The sequence below is a fragment of the Rhinolophus hipposideros genome (genome assembly GCF_964194185.1).
Source record: "Rhinolophus hipposideros genome assembly, chromosome: 9".
Classification (NCBI taxonomy): domain Eukaryota; kingdom Metazoa; phylum Chordata; class Mammalia; order Chiroptera; family Rhinolophidae; genus Rhinolophus; species Rhinolophus hipposideros.
In genome coordinates, this window is record NC_138055.1 from 3755694 (window position 1) to 3775875 (window position 20182).

Here is a 20182-nt window from a genome sequence, read left to right on the forward strand (position 1 = left end):
TGTGAGGGGCTGAAACTGGGCAGGACTTGCCTGGAGGGGGCTTGCAGGGGCAGCTGTGGGCGCTGAGGCCACCCCAGTGGTTGGGGGCCCCAGTGCCCGGCTGAAAATTGGGTACTTCCTTGGCCAGACCTTAGGGAGCTTTGCAGGAGTTTTGACTTGTGGAATGGCCTGTGCCAGAGGGGCCATAGCACAGAGGTCACTGCACACCTGCTGTGTGCCAGCCGCGCGGTACCCGCAGCTGTCTGTGGGGAGGCTCTGTTATCACCTGGGTTGCAGATGAGAGAACCAAGCTTCAGAGAGGAAAGTGACTCCTCCACAGTCACTGGGGGGCGGGGGTGGCAGAACGGGGGGTCATGGGGTCCCGGCTGAGGCCTGTTGGATGCAAGTAGCCATTTTGCAGGGTTCAGGAATGAGCCAGAGGAATGAAGAGGGACACAGCTTTCCCGTGAGCGTCTCCCCTGTGCCAGACTCCTGCATGTCCAGGCACCTGATCCCACCCTGTGATTTGGAAAAAGGGCCGTGCACCCTCGGCCTGGACCTAGTTCTGCCAGGTGCCGTGTAGCTGGGTGTAAGTGGAGGGTTGGGGGGTTTTAGTGTTAGATGTGCTGCAAGGGAGAGTGGGGCCTAAACACGCCACCCTTCAGGGCCTCTGTGTCCTCAGCTGTAAAGCTGTGACAACGAAATCTGTAGGGTCATGGGATCACATGGGAAGTGACAGGCACAGCCTCATGGGGCAGCATGGAGTAAATGAGACGCGGCAGGTACAGGCCCAGCGCGGCCCTGGAATAGGGTTGACCCTACATGCAGTGCTGCTACAAAGGACACAACCTGTGGCCCGATGCCTGCGCGTGTGGTTACGGTTGGATTCGTGCTTAGAGCTCAGACTGCTCTGCAGTCACTGGGAACAGTTTCTGGGGCCCTGGGCCCTCCTGGCCTAAGGCAGGCAGAGCCAGTTCTGGGCCAGTGGGTGGGGAGGAAGTGTGACCGTTTGGAGGGGTAGCGGAGCCTCTTTCGGTTCCTGGGCCTATTTTTAAGGCCTGTGGGTTCCGGCCTTCATCCGTCTCTGGGGCCGGAGCAGCCAGGAGGCTGCCAGTGGTCTGCTTCTCTCCGAGGCGGGGACTCTGGGACTCTGTGTCATTTCAGAGAAACCTGAGGATGTTGGACACACTTTAAAAAGACCGAGGGTCACAGCTGCAGGGACCAACGGCTCTGCAAGGCCAGAGGGTAATCAGCTGAGTTGGCACCGCCCCCCACCTCCCAGCCTGGCCCACAATGCCTGTTCTGTGGCCTCGGACAAGTCACGTCCCCCCGGTTGCTGTCAGCGTTGACTGCCCGTGCTTATATGTACCTCCTTCACTGAGCCGGGCAGACTCGGGAGCACCAGCTAAGCCACGAGCCACTTGTTACAAAACAGCCTCAAAATCCCCAGTTGTTTTCCAATTAAAAAATGTTACACGCACAATTATAAAAACTGGAGAATAGAAGAAATGGAAAAAAATTACTCATAGTTCCAATCACCCAGAGACATACAACTTTGCAAAGTCTTGGTTTCCAATCTTTTTAAAGCCTTTTTAAAGAATACTTGATGTTCTATACATAAAGTTTCTTAATCATGCTTTCTTACTTAAAATTCCTAAAACATTTTTCATGGTGTTCAAACCCTCAACATTATTTAAATGACGGCACAATAGTTCGGTGGATGTGCCGTAATTTTCTGAATTGGTCTCGTCTCGTGGGAAGCTTAGCTTGCATCCAGTTTGCAGTTATAAATAGCTCACAACAAACCTCTTTATTTGTGCAAAGGTTTCTGGGTTTGGATGATTTCTGTAGACGAGGAACCTGGGAGGCTGTCTCTTAGAGGCTGCTGGCTGACCCCCAAGGGCAGGGCTGGGACCACAGGTGGACATGGCAGGGGACAGACAGATGTTTACCAGACTCAAGGAGAACCGTTGAAGCAGTTGGTACAGAACAGGAAGAAAGGTGAGCAGCAGGAGGTGGTGCTGAGCTGAAGGAAGCAGGGGCCCCTGTGTCCCACAGGCCGGGACGGGGGCCTGGAGCTGAGTGACATAGGCCAGGCCGGCTCTCTGTCTGCACCCACTGTCCCCCCTGCGGCCGGCAGCTGCTTCCCCTCCCTTCCATTCTTCTTTGCCCATTTCACTTCTCACCCTCGGAGACAACAGCCTTGGGCCCAGGTCTGCATGGGCTGCCTGTGCCAAGGCCCACTGGGTACAGTGGGAAGCTGGTCCCGGCCCTTCGCGGTAGGGGCTCGTGTGGAGGAGGAGAAAGCGCTGGGCACGGTCAGGTTCTCCTGGGCAGGGGCAGACCTGACTCAGACGCGGCTTCTGCCTGAGCAGCTCCTCCTCCCAGGGTCTGCGGGGAACTGGTTTGTTCTCGGCCTCCTGGCTTTGGCTCGGGCAGCGCGATGTACTCTGGGTCATAGCCTGTCCTGGGGGAGCTGGGATGGACAAGAAGGATCCTGAATTCTGCCAGCCTAACTCTGGACAGACAGGTAGGGGAAGCTCAGACAGGACCCTGAAGGACAGATCACAAGGGAGGGGGCCCTCCCACCTGTAGCCCACCTGTACAGACAGGTGAGCACATGGAGGCCCATTAGTGGCAGGGCTGGGTTTCCTTATTTTCCGAGCGCAGCAATGGGGATGGGGGTGTGGAGAGGGAGCAGCCCCAGGACCGCAGGTGGGAGCTGGGGTGTTGCTGGCCGACCTGTGGACCAGGGGTCTGGGCTCCTGGGGTGGAGCTGCCTGGCTCGGGGGGGGGGGACCCTTGGCACAGTCCAGGCCGGCAAGAGAAGCACCAGCCCGGTTTGGGAGGGATCCCATCCTTTTAGAAAGGGAATCTTGTGTCTGGCAGGATACAAGACAAACAGCCAGCTAGCCTGAGGTTTTAAAAGAATATGGTTTTTTTCCCCACCCTTGAATAACTGGTAAATGCTTAAGAAATGTCTGTTGGTGAAGTAAGGTGGGGGGACTTAATTTTTAATTTCTTGTCTTGCAGATGGAGGTTCTGTTACTGTTTAATGTAAAAATTTTTGCTTTTGGATGTGGTTTGAATCTTGAAAAACACTATTTATAGTTGGGACAGTTCTATGACAGAGATAGTGAGAAAAGCAGAATACAAACCACTCTTTCTGAAAAGCATGTATTACCTGGGTAGTTAGGGAAAAGGCCGATTTTTACCCAGTGCTCACCCTGCCCCGTCTGCATGGGGCCTCCCAGCCGTGCCGAGCGGGATGCTGGGCGGGTCCTGTCCCAGCACATCCCGAAGAGCCAGCCTGAGCCCAGCTACCTGCCGCCCCAGGATGCAGGCCGAAGTCGCCTTCAGCTGCCTGAGTCCAGTGAGGCCCTTCTCTGCCCAGGACGGTTGGCACCTCCTCCTCTTGTGTGCCCGGTATCGCGTCCTCCTGTAGCCACCCTGTGACGAAGGGGTGTGCCCCACTGGCACGTGAAGGCGATGAGAGTCAGAGAGCTTAAGGAACTGGTTCGGGTTCCCAGCGCAGGAAGCCTGGGTTTGGGACCCAGGTCCCCTGCAGGCACGGCTGCGGCCTGTCCGTGTCTCCCAGGCGAGGCGCTTGGTGCCTTTTCTTTCTGTGGCTTCACCTGGGTCTAGTGTGTGAGGGAAAAGCCGCCCTCTGCTTCTCCCAGAGAAGGCGGTCTTAGAAGAAGAGCGAAGGGGGCCATGGCAGAGGAGGGCTGCATGGCACAGGGCTGGGGCTGAACAAGGGAGCTATGGCGCCCAGGCGTGGGGAATGAGAGAAGGGCCTCCTGGCGTGTGTGGGGTGTTTAGTTTCCAGAAGGAGTATGCAAATGACGTTGGAAGTGGAGCGACTGAGGGCCCACGTGTACGCTTGTGTCTGTCCAGGGCCTGGAGGTGCCAGAATCCACGCTGTGTGTGTGTCGTCAGCTTTGCATATTGGCACATCCAACGTGCGTGTAAAGGTCGCGCTGACCCCGAGAGCTGGCAGGAGCGAGGTGCTGGGGCACGGCAGAGAGCAAGACGGCCGCTTTTGCCGGGACTCACCGTTGGGTGGGTTGGGCCAGTGGGTGTCTGGTTCCCAGCTCCGAGTCTGGCTCCGTGACTGAGGCGTGAAGAAATGAGTCCCTGTAGGTTTAGTGTTTCTACTGCTCAGTGAGCTGCTTGGAGCAGCTGGGCTGTGAGCACCTCTTGCAGGGCCGGCCTCGGCTTCTGGGGTCCTGCCACAGGCCTCATGCCATGTAGCACGTTGGGGGGGAGGCGGGAAGAGCTGGAATGTTGACTGGTCAGTGACCCCGGCAGTGGGGGCGGGTGGGGAAGGTGGGAGGTGGGGTGGCTGGGTCACGGCTCCTGTCTGGGATGGGGCGCCTTGGGTGGGTGTCCGAGGAAGCCTGAGATCACCCAGGAGCGTGGCAGCTCGTCTCGGAGGCCCCTCTGTGTGTCAGAGCCAAGCCGTGAGTCAGGAGCTTGAGCAGGGCCACGGCGATGAGGCTCGTGGGAGGGATTTGAACGGGGAGCGACTGTTCTGCCTGGTGACTGGTTTAGGCAGGGTCGAAGCTGTGAGGGAACAGTGGGTGGGGAGCCAGGTGTGACATCGTGCGACAGTGGCCGCTGGGCTGCAGGGCTTTGCAGGCATTGCTGTTTTGGAGAGTCCGGGGTTGCTTTTGGGATCTGCGGGTCGGGCTGCTCTGGCAGAAGCCCCACGTCATGAAAGCAGCCCGAGGTCAGGGCCAGGGTTCCTTCCTCACTGAAGCGCAGGCTCACACAGTGGCCAGCTGAACCCCACCTGGATTCCAGACCCCGCTCGCATCTGAGTCACCTGGATCAAGGGCTTCCGGTTTCCTTAGCTGTGAAGTGGGTTATGAGGAGATCCCAGATGTGATCTGAGGGCTGTAAAAGCACGTGTATTTCCTAACGTCGTACGTGTGTAAAAAGGGATCACGAGTTACTGCGGGTGGGAGCGTGGGCTGAGTTTCAAAGCCGCCGTGAACGACCTGAAAACTGGAGGTTTGTCACAGGCACCTATTTGTTTAACATCCACCGACTCCCTGTTGTGGGCCCTTCGTGCTGGGTCCCACGTCACCCTGCCGACAAGGGTGGGAAGGGACACTCCGGTGGTTAGGAACCAGTGTGACAAGGTCACGACATAGAGTTCCAAGCTCCGGGGCCGATCTGGGCTGTGGTCTGGCTCTGCCACATACTAGCAGCGTGACATCAGACAGGTGATTCAAGCCTCAAAGCTGTTTCCTCCTCAGTTAAATGAAGGTAGTAATTGGATTCACAGGGTTTTGGTGAAGATCAAAGGAGGTAAAGTAGCTCAGAGGGACACCCGGAAATGGAAGCAGACGGGTGCTTAAGTACAGGTAGCAGTGGGCCCGGGAAGGCCCGGTTTGGGGGTGCGGTGGTGGGGATGGACCCTGAAGAGGTGACAGATGAGCTACCCCCAGAGGCCAGCTGGTGTGGCCTCGGGCCCTGGGTGCCTCAGGCAGAGGGGATGGTGAGGGGCTGGTGAGGGTGGCCAGGGTGTCTGCTCAGGGAGGAGGCTGGGGGCCATCCCTCGGACTTCAGGGGTGTCTGGAGGGCCTGGCTCGTCTGGTGAAGGAGCTGAAACTCTTCCTGAAGGAGGCCGGGAACCAGGCCAGGGCTGGGCTGTCCTGACCCGGCCACTGCATCACTGAAACCCCATGCTTCCCTTAGGTGAGTGCACAGGGCCGGCCGGGCCTGTGGGATTGCTCACGTGGGCACCCATCTGACCAGCTCTTCTCCGTCCAAGTGCCTCCTCAGGGCAGCCCTGGGCCTCTTTGTCCTGTGCCCCAGGGAGGCTCTGCTGCCAGTGGGGGCCACGGAGAGGCACGAGGGACTCAAAGGCCCATTGAGGGCACACAGAGGCCCGTTCATTCAGCCCTGGCTGCCCGGGTGGGTTCAAGGGCTGCCTTGGACTCGCCCCAAACAGTGCAGCATCTGTCATGCGGGCTCCCGGAACACAGCCTGCCCTCCTGGCCCCCTCCCGGCTGCCCCCCCCCTCCCGCCACGCTCCAGGGCGCAGGGAGCCGGCCAGAGTCCACTCCCAGTCCCAGCCCCAGCGCTCGCTCGCTCCGCAGATGTTTGCTCCGGGTTAAGGAGGTGTGGATGAGTGGGTTCGGTCAAGGGCCAGCTCCAGCCAGCTGTGCGGCCTGGGGCAGCTAGTGTCCTCCTGGGGAAATGCGACCTGCTTTCGCAGAACAGAGAGGTCAGCAGGTGCGTGTTTAGCACAGCGCCTGGCACGCAGGAAGCCCGAGTGTTACTTACATGCAGTGTATTTATAAACTCACTACAGAATACTGGAAAGCGGGAAAAAGTGGTCATTCCGCCCCTCTCGTCACTAATGACTACGGGCATTTTGGTTTGTTTTCAGTCTTGCCAGGCATTGTTCTGAAAGCACTTTTCTTCATTCAAGTATGTACTCACACTTTTGTGTCCTTTTTAAAAAACTTTCTATCATAAGCATTTTTCCAAGTAACTGCATTGTTATTAAAAAATATTTTTGTTACTTTTTAAATAGGTAATCATGGCCAGGGCACCAAATTCAAAGGGAATGAGGAGTCACACTGAAAAAAACCACTGTCCTTTCTGCCCCGTAGCCTCTCTCCAGGGGCCATGGTGACCCCAGCGATGATTCAGCACTTGCCAGCCCGGGTGCCTGCTCGGCGCCCTGCGTATCCACTAATGAAAACTCCCCACAGACCCAAGAGCTCGATTCCACTGCCACCGCCGGTTTACAAGTTGGGAAACAGACAACGGGTTTGGGATTATTTGCTGGTCCCATGGCCAGCTGTGGGCTTTCCTGCCTCCCACCCCACAAGCTTCCGGGTCATTCTGATTGGTTCACTTCACTATTAAAAACCTCTCATATTGTTCTGCTCCTCACTTTTTCCCTCACTTCATTTATCCTAGAGATCTTTCCATGTGGCTACAGATACGCAGCTTCAATTCCTGTAAATACCTTTGCAGTATCCCATTCGACTATAAAGGATTTCTAGTTAATTTAGTTACTTACCTATTGAAGGGGTCATTTCAGTACTTTGCAGACAGAGCTATAACAATTACATAATTTTACACACGTGGGAGTGAGGTTGGGGGAAGGCCTCAGGAGTGGAACTGCTGGGTCAAAGGTATAGAGAAGCATTTGTGCTTTTTGTTGCCCAGTGTCTCTCCATAGTGATTTTATCAGTTTACCTTCTACTGCCAGATGTGAAGTCCCTGTTTCTCCACACCCTGTTCTACCTGGAGTGTCATCAGGTGTTTTGATATTTGCAAATCTGATAGGTGAGAAATAGGATTTTGTAGTTTTCATTTCCATTTCTCTAATTGTGTGCAGTTGAGCATATTTTCCTGTTTTAGAAACCCTTTGTATCTCCCTTAGTTTTCCATTCTATTTCATTTTCTTAGGTATTGTATGAAACTTATTCTTTGTTAAGAAAGTCAACTGTTGTCATGCAGGGTCGCATGCAGGGTCTCTGGTCCCGCTCCCTGCACAAGAACGCAGGACACGGTGAGGCCAAAAAGGGACACCCACGGAGCCATAGATAGGGGAGTCATACCACTATATTCTCGCTGGCGGCTGGGTTGGAGACACAGGAAGCAGGAGCCACACGATCCGCAACCTGCCACCTACCGTCCGCTTCTCTGAACCCACCTCACTTGCTAACTGCACTCCATCTCGCTGCAATCCGCAATCCACACTCCTGCCAGCTCAGCCGTGGCAGTTATATCAGTGGCTAATGGCTAACCGGTAACAGCCGATGGCCAACTAGTCACAGCTGATGGCCATCCACTCCCCCAGCCAGTACCTTTCTACGTGAGGCCGAGAGCCTGGAAATTTTTCTCTGGGGCTCTGTCTCCACAAGTGTCAGTTAAGAGTTCCAATAATTTTCCCGGTGTGTTGTATGTGTGGGTTTTTTTCCCTCTAGAAATTTCTTCATGTAGTTCATCATTTTCTTTAATAGCTTTTGTGTTCTACTTAGAAAGGCTTTTCTCTCTCTGAGAGAATAAAAAAATTCACTCATGGTTTATTTCATTTTTTATGATTTTACTTGTAACATTGAAAAGTTTTGATCTTTTTGAAATTTATTTTGGCCTGAGCAGGGACCCAGCCATATTTTGTCTCCTCAGCTAGCCAGTTATCCCAAGAACAATTGTCAAGGAAGTGTCTTCATCCTACCGATTTGAAGTGCCATCTTTATAGAAACTAAATTACCACGTGTTTGCCTTCTCTTTACTCTGTTTCCTGTCTAGTGATGCACCAGAACCATCTTGCTTTCATTAATCACTTAGTTCGTTTCATTTATTCATTCAATCAGCCAATACTTCTTGTTTCCTGTAGGTCAAGCACTATTCTAGGAACTAGTATACTGCTGTGAGCAGAACGATCAAAGGGAACATATTCAGACCTTCCTGGAGCTCACGTTCTCTGTTACAACACAGCTCCGTTCTAGCGGGGCAGGTGTTGGCGACCGATGGCCCCATGCCAACTCTGGCCTGCTGCCTGTGTTACATTAAATAAACTTTTATTGGAACATAGTCTTGCCCAGTTCCTTATGGACTACTTACTGTAGCTGGTTTTGTTGTGTTGAGAAGGACATATAATCTGCAGAGCCTAAAGTATTTTTCTGTTTGGAATTTTACAGAAAATGTTTGCTGACTCCCATACTAGGAAAAGACTGAAAGCAAACAATAAATGAGTAAAATGTATACTATGGCACATAGTGACAGCTGCGATGCAGAAAAATAAAGCAGGAAGTCGGATAGGGAATGCTTGTGGGGGTAGGGGTTGCCATCTTAGGTAGGGTGGTTGGGAAGGTGAGAAGGTAGATGTTTGTATAGAGAGCACAGGGAGCGAAGGAAGTAAGCCTGTCAGAGAATTTTGAACCAGTGGCAAGAAGTGACTTAAGCCCGAGGACCAGATAGGAAGCTGGGGCAATATGACAGTCAGGAGAGGACAGCGCTTGGCCCACGTGGAAGAGTGGTTTGTGAGAAGTGGGTGGGCTCCGGGTTTGCTTGAAGTAGAATCGATGAAATGGTACAGAAATAAAGTTAGAGTTCTGCAGGGGGAAAAGAAAAAGAAAAAATGGTAGAAAGGAACAAATCTGTAAATTAACAAATCTGTTCAAGAAAACGAGGACTGAAAAGTTCCTATTGGAGTCAGCTTCTGATGAGACGGTAGCTGGAGGGCGGCCTGGAGTCAAGCGAGGCTTTTGGTCTGATCTCAAAGTTGGGTGAGTCTTGAGTACGGCGTTTGTTAGGAATTCTTTTGGTTACAAGTGAAGAAAGCGGTCCGCAGGAGCCCAGACAGGAAGAGGAGTTTGTTGGCTAACAGTGTGGAAGGGTTGACAGCCCAGACCTCCAGAAGGACAGGAGCTCAAGTACAAGGACTCGCGTGGCCCCGTCTTTCCAACTCCATCCCCGGCTTCTCTCTGACCGTTATTTTCTCCTGCAAGCCCACGGTGACATGAGGGGTTAGATTTCTAGTATGTTTTAATATCCGATAGGCGTCATGTCCCCACGTCACTCTTTCTGAATTTTCCTGGCTGTTCTCATGTTAAAACGTCCTCTTGGCATTTTTTATTGGATCATATTAAATTGGTAGATCAAATTAGGTAGAATTGCCCCCTCTATGATTTGAATATTCTTAGCTGAGAGCTTGGCCAACCTTTTCAGTTATTCAACTCTTTTTAAAAAATTCTCAATACACATTATGTCTTCTAACTAGGAATGCTGGTTTATATCAGAGGTGTTGTTTCTGGATGTACTGGTGATTTTGTACCCAGATACCCTACGATTTCTGTTTTGAAGTTTGAGTAATTTTTTAATAGATTTTTTTTTTTGCATTTTCCAGATCAGGTATAATATCATCTATAAGTAATGTTAAGTTTACCTTATATACATAGTTTATGTTGTGAATATAGTGTGTAATTGCAATGTCTAATACCTTCAGAACATGTTAAGAACCGTGGATTGTGATGTGGGATGATCATGTGTTATTTCTTGTTTGAACTAGACATGTATGCTGCATATATGAATAGATTTCCTAATATTGGACCGTTCTTATATTCCTGAATTAAATCCTGCTTGGCCGTGGCATAGCCTTTTAATGGATTGCTGGATTCTTTTTAATACTATATTTAAGATTTTTATGTTCATACCCAGGAGTGACATTTGCCTGTAATTTTCTGTGTGTGTGTATGTGTTCTGCTTTTGGTGTCGATGTTATACCTCCTTGTTAGAAAGAATTTGCAAGTTTCTTAGGCTCTAAAAGTATGCATGTAACACTGTATTTCTTGAAGATTTGATAGACTTGTCGACTCAGAAGCATCTCGGCCTCCTGCTTCGAAAGTACTCCTGGACAGTGTTCCTTACTGTCATACAGGCCCATTGTTTTTAATGGCTGCACACTGTTTTCCTGAGGGCGTTACCATAGCTTGTTTACCCTATGTGGTTTGATGGTCTAGAAGAGGATTGGGGTGGGTTTCAAGACGTGCCTCCTAAAGTCCAATTCGTGATTACTCCAAAGGGCTGGTTAATGGAAAATGCTTCCATTATTCATAGTAACAGTAGCAGTCTTCGGTCACTAAGTCTTACTAAGTGCCAGGTGCTGTACTGAGCACCTTGTGGGATCTCATTGGTCTCCATGGCAACTGCGGGAGGGCGTTGCGGAACTCCCGATTTTATTGATAAGGACACAAAAGAAAGTCTGAGAGGTTAAGTAACTTACTCAAGTGGGCAACATTCACGAACGGGAATCAAATCTGCCCCTAAACTCTAGTGTGACAGGCTTGTGCCAGCCCCAGATCGGGATTGCATTATTACGGAAAGCCTTAGAAGATGGAAAGTTCCCTTCCTGTTCAGTATTCGTTTCAAGAATCACCTCTGTGGGACATAATTTCATTTTGTTAAACTGCAGCTCTTCTGGGCAGTGGAGCCTGCACGCTCAGTGCCTCCGATGGATGTCCTTCTGGGGATTGTAGGAAGACCTGAGGCTACGTCCGAGCTCGGAATGGCCGCTGGGAACCCACCTGTGGAGCAGGGTCAGGGTTTCAGGGCGTGGACAGGGCTGTTCCTGGGGCTCAGGCGTGTAGCGGGAAGGTTTGGAAGAAGCCTGAGTTTATTTCCAGCTGTCCCCCAGGCAGCCTGAGGGTCCTGTCAGCCTCGTGTATAAGTGGCCAGAGGACTCCTGTCCTGCACGTGCCCACGTGTGGGGCCTTGGAGAGGACGTGGGGCTGGGTTTGCGCCCCAGGTGCCAGCGAGCCACTGGATCCCCGAGCTTCAGTTCCCTTATCTTTAAACCGAAACTGAGGTTTTAAGTTAAACTGCGAGTATCCCCGCTCACCAAGTTACCATGAGGAGCTGAAGAGGTGACACGTGGAAGGGCTTTGTAAACGCTGAGTGCAGGGCTACGGGGAGCTGTCATCACTGCTCGTCGCTCCGTAACCAGTACAGGCACAGCGCAGCGCGTGTCGTGGGGCCTTGCTTCATTGCGCTGCACAGATGTTGCATTTCTTTTTTACAAATTGAAGGCAAGACCCTCCACCAGCAAAAACAGTAGGACTCGCTTTTTGCAGTGGTTTGGAACCAAACCCGCAGTATCTCCCAGGCATGCCTGTGCTGTTGAGCCGTTGGCACTGCTCTGTCACCCACTCAGTGTCATGCAGAAGGAGACGGAATGTGTGGCAACAGCGTCCCAGAGCCCGGACCTGGGGGGAGGGAGGCCTGACTGCCCGTCCTCATAGAGTCTGAGCCCTCTGTGCGTCCCCGCAGCCGCTAGTCTAACGGGTCTTCCAGTTCTGAAGTTTGAGGACAGTGGCCTCCGGAAGCAGGTCACTTCCCCGAGGCAGGGGTGGCAGCTGGATCCCCGCAGCCTCATTGGAACTGGCACATGTCAGGTTTTCAATCCAGTCCATCCTCATTCCTGGATTCTGTATTGGCAAATTCACGTACTTGCTCAAATTTACGTGTAACCCCCAAATCAGTCCTTGTGGCACTTTTAGTGGTTAATTGCAGACATGCGGATGAGTGAAAAATCTGAGTCACCCAAGGTGCAGGTTTCCAGCTGAGGTGGCACAAGGGTGACACTCTGCTTCCATGTTTCAAGTGTCTGTAACGAGTGTCTTTCGCGTCTGCTTAGTGCCAGGTGTTTTGCATTTCTGCGCTTTGTGTCAGTGACTTTGCTGTTTCAGGTGGCCCCGCGCGTCCGTCGTGCTGAGGGGCTGTGTAGGCCCAGGCAGGTGATGGGCCTGATGGAGAAAACAGGCACTGGATGAGCTTCACTGAAGCACGAGGTGCAGTGCTGGTGGCCTGCAGTTCGTTGTTAACGAGCCAACGATGTATTAAGGTGTCTTTAAACAGAAACACATCCAAAACAAGCTTATAGATTGATTGGTAGACAAAAATACTGTGGCCAGAGGCTTGAAGGAACCTCGCCCTGTATTTCCCCTAGGAGCACTGGTTTGGGATTTGCTAATTAATTCGGTGTCTGTGGCTACTTTACAGAACAGAACTAGGAGGAATGACAAGGTGGGGAATCATTCCTGCTTGACCCCCGCCCAGCAGGGAAGGCCCACCCTCAGGCACAGCGCTGTCCGTGGTGCTACCCATGTGATCGCTCAGCGGCAGGGGACTGCGTCTCTCCCCCGAATGTGTGCACTGGATTCAGGGGGTGGGAAAGCCTGCACCCCTGGAAGCCAGATGTCAGGCAGACGGGGACAGAGAGAGTTCTGGTGGTCAGGGGACTCTGTTGCAGTGGCAGCTCCCAGGGTTTCTCACCCAGGGGATTTCTTGCTGGGCAGGCCGTGGGAACGGATGCCAGGAGGAGGGTTTTGCCTGTGGGAGATTGCTCAAAGGTCCTGTTACCGCTCGTGTGTTTATTCACACGCAGTTCAGTGCCACGTGGTCCAGGGACACTGGAAGGTTTGGGATCCAGTGACCTCATCAGATCAAGCCACACTGATGACAGAGACATGCAAAGGAGCTGTGCAGAGGGTCCCAGTGAAGCCACAGGTGGAAGGGACTTTCCAGCTTACAAAGGTTTTCCTGTTGGCTGGACTCTGCCCCGGTCCTCATCACGGATGGTGAAAGGCGGTCGGTGAGACCCATCTGACAGGTGGGGTCACTGAGATTCAGAGAGGCTCAGTGAATTGACCACCTGGCTGGCTGGGGAGGAGTAGAGTCAGGACCAGCCTCAGGCGTGTTTCACTGCAAATCCTAACACTGCTGTGCCTCCGGGAGTCAGAATCCCCTCGGTCTTGACCCTTCCTAGCTTTTGGACTTGGACTTTGAGGTCTCCCTCCCTCCTAACCTCCCTGTGGAGACGGGGATTCCCTTCTCCCCACACTTCTCCCCGCTTTCTCTGTCTTTCTTTGATGAGCCTTATGACATTCATCAAAACTCATACATTCGTGGGAAAAGGTAGTATAATCTTACTATTAAAAATAGCTAAAAGTAAATAAAGAAGAAAGAAAAAATATTCCCTGTTAGGTGTAGCAACTCCTATCATTCTGGTGTATTTATTTTGAGTGTTTCCAAGGCTTGACGTACTTGGACTCTGTGTCCCCAGCTTGAGGTCCTGGTTCATTATATTACACACATTATATTACACACATTTCCATGTAGCTCCTTCTCTTCATAGGCATTCCCTGAAAAGATTGATGATTTGGTTCATACATGTAGCGTAACGTACCTCGATTAAATGTCAGTAATTACAGAGTGTTATTTTTCTCCTTCCTTATTATGATTATTGCTATACTACGTGCTGTCATTAATAACATAGGAAACACCTTTGTGCATAGGCTTTATGTCTGTATTTTTATTTCTCTTCCAGAAGACAAATTCATAAAAATGGGAAAATGCTCATTGGTTTTTCACAAAGAATATAATGATTTTTGTTCTCTAGCAATATACAAGAGTTCCCAGCTCAGTGCACCTTGCCAGCTTCATAACTTTTATCAAGTTTCTTGGAGTATAATTCATGGAAAATAAGCTGCACCCATGTAAAGTGAACAATCTGATGAGTTTTGATGGCTGTATGCACCCATAAAACCACCACCACAATCAGGAAACAATGTTTTGGGGCAGCCACCAGTCGGCCTTTTGTCACCGTAGTTATGCCTCTTCTGAAATGTCATTTGAATATGATCATACAGTGTATAGGCTTATGTCTGACCTCTCTCGCTCAGCATGACGATTTTGAGATTTACCCATAATGCTGTGTGGATCAGTGGTTTGTTTTTATTGCCAGTTTTCATTGCGCATTGAATGGCTGTTATCACGTTTCGTGTGTTCATTCTCTTGGTTTCCAATTTGGAGCTAATATGAATAAAGCTTCAATGAACATTTTTGCCTGAGTGTTTGTGCAGACACATGCTTCATTTCTCTTGGGTAAGTACCTTCTCTGAGGAGTGGCTGAATTGCTGGTGAATATATGTTTGCCTTATAAGAATCTGCCAGTTTTCCTAAGTGGTATTTTCTTAAATACAAAATTTTTCCCTCTTAAAATGACAACTTGTTCTTTTAATAAGAAATGTTGATTACCTGGGAAATCAGACTTTTCCCACGTTTTGGCTCACCGGTTATGTTTCCCTTTTAATCTGCTACCTGGTTTGGTATTTGTACCCGTTTGTCTCGCGGGGTCTCATGCATTTTTGTCGTAACTTGCTATGATGTGGACTCTGTTACCGATGTCATGCATTGGTTGTGATTTCCCTCCCGGGTTTGTGTTCCTTTTCAGTTACGCTTCTCTTGGGCACGAGTCGGGCTCTGAATTTTCAGGAGAGCAGTTCTTGACCTTTGTGATGTCTCTTCTTCCTTTTAAACTTTGAGTGTCCTGGGTGTGGAGATGGTCTCTGTCGTTTGTCCCATCAGTGTCTCTTGGTGGGACACCCACAGCCCCTTGCAGCAATGTTCTGGCAGGTTTCTGTCTTAAATGCCTGTTCCCCCCTCATGGTAGGGCCTGTGCCATGAGTTAGAATGCACGTGTGGGACCTCCCCTGGGGTCACGGGGAGGGAGCTGGGGCTGGGTGTCCAGGGACCTGGCCAGTCCTTGTCAGGCTACGGAACTGCCTGTAAGGATGAGGTAGGGTCCGGCAGCCGCTGGCCCTTGGTTTCCTGTCTCCAGCTGTAGGGATTTTGGTCGGGTCCTTCGTGCGCCGAAGTGCGAGCACTTGGTCAGAGGTAAAGTTTCTTCTGGGGGAGAGAGAAAGAAACCAGTAACCATTTACTATTCGGAGTTTATAAGAAGTGGCTCTGTAGCGTATCATGAAATTCCCTTGGATCTGTCTACAACAGGAGGAAACCAGCTCTTTGATCCTGCTGTGCCAGACAAGGGGTCTTCGAGCCCATAGTCTCCGTCAGTCCACATTCACCACAAGGAACCTGGGGATCAGAGAGGCCAGGCTGCTTGCCCTGTCACAGAGCAGGTGGCCAAGCTGAAGCAGAAACCCAGGTCTTTGCCCCCAGAGGCTGGGGGCTTTTTTTCCTTGTGTGGGAAACATTATGATAAAGACTTATTTATTGTAAAGAAATATGATTTGTTGTAAAGAGCAAAGCCCCCATGAATATCAAGCAATAGTAAAACTGGCGTGCTGAGAGGCCTGGCAGCGAGCGCAGGGGTGAGGGGAGCTGAGAGGGCCCGCAGCGCAGGGGTGAGGGGGCTGAGAGGCTCTGCAGCACAGAGATGAGGGGGGCTCTGCGTGTCTTCCCTGCTTTCTACCTGCAGCTGAGACTGGTTGGCAAAGGGACGGCTGTTCCTTTAAGTGGGATTCTCCGTGAGGATTGCCGCAGCCTAGCGTGGAGGTGGGGGGTGTTGGCTGCGGGTGGTGCCTGCCTGGCGATCCCACCTCCAAGCCCTGCCCGCTCCAGCCCTCCAGCCCGCACAGCCCTGTGACGTTCCCTCTCATTAGGTCTTTCCCTTTCACCAAAGCTGCTGATTCATCCTCAGCAGGAGTCGGCTGGGCTGTGGGGCTGGGCGCTGGGACTCTCAGGCTGCCGCTGGGTGGGGAGCTGGGCCTCCTGGGAGGGGCCCGTGATCCTCTCTCTGCCCCGTGGTGGGGGCCTTGAGGGAGAAGAGGGCTCTGGGCAGCACAGAGCCCCGCATATTTCTGACCGGAAATGCAGGCTGGAGATGGGATGGGCATGCAAGGGGACAAGGCTTGGCCAAGGTCACATGGCGTGGGCCAGGTTGACCTGTCCTTTCTCACTCCTCTCTGGCCTCCCTCTGCAGGGTGCTTCAAGGATGACCGCATCGTCTTCTGGACCTGGATGTTCTCCACCTACTTCATGGAGAAATGGGCGCCGCGGCAGGATGACATGCTTTTCTATGTGCGCCGGAAGCTGGCGTTCGCGGGCAGTGAGAGCAGCGCTGACGGGAGAAAGGTGAGTGACTGCCCTGGTCCAGCCAAGCATCCCTATGGTGTCTGCTCTTGGTGACACCTTCCTTGCATCCCCATGTGTGTCAAAAGGGGGGAAATAGGTTTATTAAGCACCTACTAGCAGCCCGGAACCGCGTGGAGATGGTCACACGTGCTGGCGGATGGTGGGGTGTGCTGGCCGTGTGTGTACATTGTCGTTAACCTTCACCATGACCCTGAAAGGCAGTGACTGCTGTCACTATTGTACCTTTGAGGAAACTGAAGGCTAGGTGATTGGGCCGGCATCTCATAATTAGTAAATAAGTGGCAGGGCAAAGCTTTGGCCCCGAGTCCAGGGCCCTCCCATGGGCAGGGCGACGTGGCTTGGTGATGAAGGTGATGCTGGCCAGTCACTGACCCCCGACCACGGACCAGACAGAGCGCTGCGCTCTCTACTTCTCCATCTCGCTGTGTCCTCCCCGCAACTCAACAGGGCAGATGGAATTATCCCCTTTTTATAGATGAGGAAACTGAGCACTCAGAGGTGGAGTGGCTCCTCTAAGGTGTCAACCACTAAATTTAAGTGTGTAGAAGGATTCATGAGACAAACTTTGCATGTCTCCTCTGTTTTCCAGAAGCTTTCGTAGTTTATAAAGTGTTTAAGCAACCTGTGTGCCAAACATGGGAATGCATTGTTTTCCTTTTAATACAAACAATGGGAGGGCCACGGGGGCAGCTCTGGAACTTGCAATCTGCCGGGCTCCGAGTCCCATGCCCGGATCCCTGGGCTGCAGCTTCTTGGCTGTGGGGATACAGCAGGCGCCTGAGCTTTCCCTGCCTGTGGCGGCTCTCTGAGCCTGACACGTGCAGAATAGGTTTTCTGCAAACGGACCGGCCTGCTGCGAAGGAGACACGTGACTTCCCTGCCATGCTGGCCTCCTGCGTGCCGGTGGCCATACTGCTGATCTGGCTGGGCTGTGTGACATGAGGAAGACCCAGGGGTGTGCCTGGGTCCCCTGTGGTCATCTGGTATCTGCAGCAGCCGACTGGGTGACTGTGTTGTCACTGGGACCAGTGGGCCATCACCGTGAGCCCGCACTGTGCGATAAATATCTGAGCAGAGGAGTGGGAGTGGTCAGCAGTGGGTGAGAAGAGTCTGAAAGGAAGGGGAAACTGCTCCCCAGCAGCGGGCATGATGGCCCACGGGGGGCCGGACATGTGCAGAGTTCCCATGCATTCAGGTGGTCGCTTGTGGTTCTGCGTGGCTGCCATATAGAAAGGTGTAGAAAGGTGGGGACACAGGAAGCAAAGTGGGTGGCACCAAATCAGGGTGGGTGCCAAAGTCACGCCCAGGGTTTGGGTGTTGTCTCCAAAACCCTGGGAGACCTCTGGATCCGGTAAACTGAGGAAGGGATGTGGTCAGAGTTCCATTTAGCAAGCTCCCGTGCTGTGGGTGGGGGGACTGGGGCAGGTTAGGGCGAAGCCAGGAGGCTGCTCAGGAGGCCGCTGCTGGTGGTTTGGACCAAGGAGAGGGCAGGAGACCCGGGAGGGGCAGGGGACTGGGGAGAGGGCAGGTAGCACCAAGGAAAGGGGCTTACCCAGCAGGGCTTCGGGTGATGGAGCGGGGGTGGGGGGTGGGGGGGCAGAGGGAAGACTCGGCCTGACAGCCAGGTCTCTGAGTTGGGCCCAGGGTCACCATGGTGCCGGTCATAGCAGGGGACCCAGAGGAGGGGAGATGAGTGTTGGATGGGTTGCCTGTGAGACGTCCAGATAGCGATGTCTTCCAGGCAGTGGATTGCCTGTCGAAAGGTCAGCAGGGGTCAGGGGCAGAGGTGGAGATTTGGGACCCTTAGCACGGAGCCCCAGGAGCGCATGGGAAGCGGAGGAATGCCAGTAGAAGGAGCCTAGGACAGGACCCTGAGCTGGGCTGACACTGGAAGGCGCAGTGGGAGACCATGAGCGACTGGCTGCGGGGGTGGGGGCAGAGGCTCACCCCTCTGACTTGCAAGAGTTTAAATTGTAGACAAGTTTGTTTGCAGTATCTCAGTCTTTTCCCAAAGGCAGTCTGTGTGAGCAGAGGCTCCAATAATAACGGGGTGTATCTGAGATGCTCTCAGTTGCCCCTGGGATTCAGGCCCAGGAGAGGCCCCAGCTCTGGTCAGGACCGGTTTTCTTAGCCCAGCTCGACCTAGAATTCTCCAGGAGGGCAGGCGGTACACAGGAGAGGTCAGGTCTGCGTCTCCCCAGAGAGGCCAGGTGGGGAGGTGAAAGGAGTGGGCAGATACCGCTCTTACCTGGGGCAAGAGAGGTCCCTTGGGTCCAGTACTGAGGAATTTGGAGCAGAAGGGTGTGGGGCCGTGTGCAAACTCTCCTGAGAACTGGGGGGTGTTGAGGTCAGTGAAGGGGCATGAGTCCGTGGGAACATGTGGCAATCCAGCTGTTGATGTGCTAGAATGTTCCACTGAACACCCACAGTGAGCTAGCTCCGTGCAGATGCCCCTCTCCCAGCACTGGGAGCATAGAAATGACCCTGACCTGGCCCCAGGCTGTTAGGTCAGACACGAGCATAGCCAGTGACACACAACTCAGTTGGTGCTGTGATGGTGGGAAGAATGGGGGGCAGGTGGGGGGCCACAAAGAGGAGGAGTGACGTGGCTGGAGTGTTGTCAGACAGAGAGGGGCCAACAGTGGTATGACGACGTTCTGTGTGGAGGGACCGGCACGTGTGGAGCAGGAGGCGGTGCCAGGTACACGCATGACCGTGCCTGCCCAGGTGGGCGGCGTGCTGTCTGTCTGCAGAGCTTGGAGGACAGGGGGTGGGCCGTGATGCCAGGAGACCCCATGGGCCTTGGGGGTGCCCAGAGGGGAAGTGGGGAAATCCAATGGCAGCTTCCCAGGCAGCTTCCTGCCCCCCACAACTCAAAAGAACAGAAAAAAAGGAAAGCGCTTGGCAGGCGCAGTGTGGGCCCTCTGCAGCGCCTGCGCCTGCGCACTGCGGGTCCTCTGCGGCAAGCCCGGGCTGCTTCCCACCCGCTTCCCATCCTGCAGCCAGCCAAGCTGGTACCCAGTCGCCATAGCAACCCGCCGGCTTCCTGCGCTAGCTGGCGGGGGCTGCGGGGGAGGGTGGATGAGTAGACTGGCCTCCTGTTGGTGGGGTGGGGAGCAGCAGTGTGGGGGGGACAGGATGCTGGCATCCCACCTCCCTGCTGCAGGGCCCCAGGGACGACCTGAGGCTCAGCTCTGGATTTACTGTGGTGTGACTAGCCGGAGATTGAGGGACAAGGCTGGAATCACGTCTGTGTTAACGGCTGCCCAGCGCAGTGGTCAGGGAGAAGCGTGCCACATGCCACAGGGGGGCTGGCTCAGCCCTGCCCTGTGCCTGGCAGCTGGCTGAGTCGGAGCCCCAGGTGGAGGTGGAGGTGTACCGGCGGGACTCCAAGAAGCTGCCAGGCCTCGGAGACCCGGACATTGACTGGGAGGAGAGCGTCTGCCTGAACCTCATCCTGCAGAAGGTACCGGGTGCGGTGGGGGCAGGGCGCCAGGGGCGGGCTGACGGAAGGCCCCGAGGGACACCCTGTCCTGTGCTCTCTTCCAGCTGGACTACATGGTGACGTGTGCCGTGTGCACACGTACTGATGCGGGGGACATCCACATCCATAAGAAGAAATCCCAGGTGAGCCATGGGGCTCAGAGCCCCCAGGCCTCCCGCCTGCCAGCTCGGCCCAGAAATGGCCGCCCTCTGGCTGCACAGTGTTTGTCTTGAGGAAACAAGTGCCGCGCTCACCTCCCTGCCCCCGAGGTGAGGGTCTGACTCTGGA

General features: G+C 53.3%; 1 protein-coding gene across 2 annotated transcripts in view; it reads left to right on the plus strand.

Moving 5' to 3' along the window:
- KIAA0930 overlaps positions 1-20182 on the plus strand; it is a 38025-nt gene that overhangs the window by 4116 nt on the left and 13727 nt on the right. The window contains exons 2-4 of one of the 2 annotated variants that reach the window (XM_081058557.1): positions 16238-16389; positions 19751-19876; positions 19960-20037. In XM_081058557.1, coding sequence (XP_080914683.1) covers positions 16238-16389; positions 19751-19876; positions 19960-20037 — 356 coding nt within the window. Of the gene's footprint in view, positions 1-15981; positions 16390-19750; positions 19877-19959; positions 20038-20182 lie in introns of those variants that run through there. The other variant, XM_081058558.1, reaches the window with a different exon arrangement.